This window comes from Macrobrachium nipponense, chromosome 26 (assembly GCF_015104395.2).
Source record: "Macrobrachium nipponense isolate FS-2020 chromosome 26, ASM1510439v2, whole genome shotgun sequence".
Taxonomy (NCBI): Eukaryota; Metazoa; Arthropoda; class Malacostraca; order Decapoda; family Palaemonidae; genus Macrobrachium; species Macrobrachium nipponense.
Genome location: NC_087215.1, coordinates 42,509,033 through 42,513,897, shown reverse-complemented (window position 1 = coordinate 42,513,897; position 4,865 = coordinate 42,509,033). Strand labels below are relative to the sequence as shown.

Below are 4,865 nucleotides of genomic sequence, written 5' to 3'. Positions count from 1 at the left end.
ATGGTCATGACGTCAACCTCGCTATCCTCTCTTATGAACTCTCCAATTACCTGCTGGTATTGAAAAATGTCAGGGGAAAACGTACTATTGGGGAAGAAATAAGGACCACGGCGATAAAGAAAGTGAGAGAGAGAGGGAAGGGATGGGGATAGCGGCCGTTCGAATCTGTAAATGACTCCTGCTGATTCATACGATTTTGCCTTTAAAAGTCAAGAGTAAAAGCCTTAACTAACACCATTTGACAATAAACTATATTACTAAAAATTAGGGCGGTGTGTCTGCACTGTGTCAAAGTACCATTTCGATTAAATAATTAGTTCGAAAGAAAATTGAGAAAAACTATGACTCGCGGTCTCTGAAATGCATAGATGGCTGGTGGTTTGGTAGGAAAACATTTGTACTTCCGTATTTTTATTAAATCAGTAGGTCTTGTTCCTTACCATAGGGGCACTGATGTTACTCAACAAAAAGCCGAAAAATCGACGTAATTTAAATCTTCCTTTTCGCCGCCAGTTTCCATATTGAATTTCACTGAGCTTTATTCCTTCAATTACAAAACTCGCTAACAGCTGATGTCAGCGATGGCCGCGCTATTTATGGATACACAGTTTGCCATTTTGTTCCAAAGTAATATTATGAGAAAGATGAATTTGTGTGTCCATAGCAAACATGGTTACCGTGATAAGTATATATTATAAAGAAAATGTGTGGGCTATTAAAAATTCCGTGATTTAGCAGACGAAGTTCGTATAAGGAGAACGCAAATGCTTCACCACTCGTGATAAATATCAATAACAGATTGAACACTCTTCTATTGCGACTTACCAAAGAAAGTTATTATTTACCATAAAATTTTATTGTTAATCATTCACATTGTTTACACTCTATAGTACTGACAACGAATTCGTACTTTGTTTCGTGTGGTGTGGTACACTGCCACCGTCTGAACAAGAATCTGAAATCTATCTATAATAAAGCAGAAGCACAGATGGCTCGAAGACTATACGTAGGCTACTGAGGACGCGACAGACCCTTACTAGGTAGATGGATACCTTTGGAAATCCGATTTTATCTTAAACTTCGGCGCCAATGCTATAAATAAAGAGAGAATTTTATCTGATGTAACAGACAAAACTAGGAAATGAATTATTACGGAATATTATGGCATATGCAATATTATGGAAAACCACCGGTGGATACGCGTAAAAAGTAACAATTAGTAACAGTCAATTCATGAGGTTACTATGAATGAATAGTATTTCCTCAGTATCATTAAGCGATACATTCACTTTATATTATTCCAAATAAAGTCGAAAGAGATTAAATAACGGCTGGAAGACTGTCCCATTCATCCAAATTTCTTTCGTTCTGTTTCCCAGAAAAACAAACTTTACAGGTTTTGACTTCCGTCATCCGGCCGGCCGCGATCACCTCTCTTTCCAAGCGCTTTTTTAAAGATTTCCAAAGTTTTCTGTAATCCTTGCTCTTCCCGACGTAGCCTCCGTTGCCTCTCTTCCTCCTGCGTCGTTTCAGCTTCAAGATCCCGCTCTTTCTTACGTTTCCTTTCGCGGTAGAGCAGACAGGCCTCGTTATTCAGGGCTTTACTTCGCTCCACCTGGTCCTCCTGCGTCAACCCATAGACTCGCCTATGGCGGTGCTTGTAACTGCCTTTCCTCGAATGGGAGCCCGATGATGATGATGGCGCATCCGATTCTTCAGAAGTCGACTGGACACTTAACTGGCGAGTCCTCACGCCTGGAGCAAATCTTCCGGCCGGGTCGTCATATGACCCAGGGGAAGGATTAACCAGGTCTCCTGATGATGCTCCAGAGAGATAACTGACGTTGTCACTAACTGCCAGTGACTGACGTACATAACTGGATAATGAACTCGCAGCATCCTCTGACTGATAACCGGTGGCTGCATAATTTGGATAACCCGACGTTCCGGGGTCTGTACCCTCTGAGAAGGACGGGTAGCTCACGTGTGCCGTTGAATACTCGAGATCGTAAACACTCTCACTTTCACAACTGACTGGTCCTGGAAACCTCTCTGCGGCAGGATGTCGTGGGCCACTGGCGCCAAATGCAGCAGGGTCAACGATGCCAGGGTCTAGTTGGTAGAAGGTCGGACTGACGATTGTACCAGAGGTGGACGGCCCCTGACCTTCCTCTAGACTGAAGTCATCGACAGGCAGGACTTGCGGCAAAATAACGTTGGGATTGACAACACCTGAGCTCTAAAAGAAAGACGAAGAGGAAACAGATTACCACCAGTACGCAAAAGAACGAAAGCGAAAATGCCAATGTCCAAACCAATACGAGACCATATCAAAGTACTGAGTCTACCAACCAATAGTAAACCAACCATTCTTTGCGTCAAGATCCTGTCAGCAAACGCCCAAACAAACAAATTGGCTGTTGCTTATTACACTGCATTATTGGTGTTAATTTATAGTTCAGGCATTAAATTGAAATATTTCCATTATTAATCATATTTAAGATTCCTACAAAGTTGAACATCGCAATCTTCTTATTTGGAACCTACGCCGCAAAATTTGGCATTTAGGAAGGGCATTTGGCATTTAGGAAGGGTATCTAAGGGTCGAATAGTTAACTTACCAATGTGTTCTGATAGGCAGATAGTATTACACCCCCCCCCCCCCCGCACCACCCACCCCCCACCCCCCCCCCAAAAAAAAAAAAAAAAAAAAGAACACGCCTAGCAAAATGTTTTGGGGCAAAACCCCAAAATCGTGATATTTTTACATTTTTGCGCTATACTCCTAAACTCTGTATTTTATCGAAAACATTATTATATACGAAATTAAAGTAGATTCAATTACCTTTCTAATGATATATAATGATGTATATTTTGCGTATTAGCATAGCACCTATGATTCAACAAATGTTGATGTTGAAACCCAGAAAATGCGTTTTTTCAGAATTTTTTCTTTCGACCTTTTTAATAGTCATTTTCTAAAAACCGCTTCGCTGCACTGTAAATATATAGCTTTGACTCTATAAATTGTCTGTATAATAGTGTATAATAACGTATATTTTACTCATTTTGATATATAATGATGTATTTTTGCGTATAGCATAGCACCTATTATTCAACAAATGTTGATGTTGAAACCCTGAAAAATGGTTTTTGCAGAATTTTTTCTTTCGACCTTTTTAAGTCATTTTCTAAAAACAGCTTCAGCTGCGCTGTAAATATATAGCTTTGTCTCTATAAATTGTCTGTATAATAGTGTATAATAACGTATATTTTACTCATTTTGTGAAGGTGGCACTGCGCGGTTTTGCAAATGTTCCCATTGAAGTTCCATTAGTGGGCTACTTATGGGACTTCATTGGGAGCATTTTCAAAACCGGGCAGTAGCTCCCACCTTCACAAACTGAGTAAAATATACGTTATTATACACCATTATACAGATAATTTATAGAGACAAAGCTATATATTCATAGTGCAGCGAAGCTGTTTTTAGAAAATGTCTATTAAAAAGTTAAAAGACTAAATTCGGAAATAATGCATTTTCAGGGTTTTAACATCAACATTTGTTGAATCATACGTACATTACTAACCAAGCAAAGTATACATCATCATATATAATTAGAAAGGTAATTTTATCTATTATATTTTCATATATAATAACGTTCTCTATAAAATACATAGTTTAGTTTTATAATGCGAAAACGTAAGATATATATATATATATATATATATATATATATATATATATATATATATATATATATATATATATATATATATATATATATATATATATATATATATCACACATATATATCGCGATTTCATGGGTTTTTGCCACCTATAAAAATTTTGTTGTGGGCCCCGGACGTTTTTTTTCTATTGTGTGTGTGTGGGGGGGGGGGGGAGGGTGGTTAATAGTTAGGACCAATCAGAACACATTGGTGAAGGAATTATTTGGCTACAAATTTTTTCCCGGTTCGGCCAGTTTTGATGCTAAAATTGCCTTACTAATTGGGTGAGCTTGACTTTCTTGGGCACTGAAAACCAAATGTGATCAACACTGATTTCAAGAGAGAGAGAGAGCACAGGTGTCTCATAAATAACAATGTAAGTAACCACGAAAATGTTGAGGAAATCTGGCATACCATGAAACTGTCATCGTCATCTACAGCAGCAGCCACCGAGCTACTGTGAGCGATGGGGAAGCACCAAGAGTCCGTCGGTGTAGGTCCTCCGTACCCTAAACTTGCAGGTGGTGTAGACAGGATCGGCGGCTGAATGGAAAGGAGCTCTCTTCGGCGTTCTGGAGACATCGGAGCTCCCGCCGGTTTCCGAGGATTTTTCTTGGGCATTGCTCAGTTACGTAATATTCGTGATGGAAAGAAACTCTACGAGAAACCTTCTTAAATGCCTGATTTTCTTTTGGTCAAATCGCTGGATTCTAGAACATTTCAAGGGAGCCACCACGAGAGCAATAGACATTATTAATGGAAAGTGTGCTATTCAAAATTACCGTTCGACTCTTCTTCAGCGCCGGAATATGCACGGGAGAAGAGAGACCTCTATATATATAAGGCGCTGCCTGATTGCATCTAACACATGGACATGATCTAATCCTGACTGGACCTGAAACTTTATCCATAACATCAAACAAACATTATCTGCTACGTAGAGCTGAGAGTGGAAACGTTCGGGATTCCTGTGCACTCGTAACGGTAATGGGCGGAGCCTCAGGATGAGCCATGATGCAATGCCGTGAGGACGTCATTTCGTCATTTTTTCTGGCTTGTTCCTTACAGTGCGTTGTTTTCGATTAATCATCTCAAAAATTATAATCGTTGCTTGGCCTCGTTCCTTTTCTC

At 39.5% G+C, this 4,865-nt stretch overlaps 1 protein-coding gene across 1 annotated transcript; it reads right to left on the bottom strand.

The window, feature by feature from the left end:
• Positions 1–1,020: 1,020 nt before the first annotated feature.
• LOC135200230 (uncharacterized) lies at positions 1,021–4,530 on the bottom strand. Its single transcript, XM_064228670.1, has 2 exons — positions 4,149–4,530; positions 1,021–2,239 (listed from the first exon to the last, which is right to left on the bottom strand). Exons 1-2 carry the CDS (start codon positions 4,353–4,355, stop codon positions 1,391–1,393), a joined length of 1,056 nt encoding a protein of 351 aa, XP_064084740.1. The 5' UTR covers positions 4,356–4,530; the 3' UTR covers positions 1,021–1,390.
• Between the last annotated feature and the right edge of the window lie 335 nt (positions 4,531–4,865).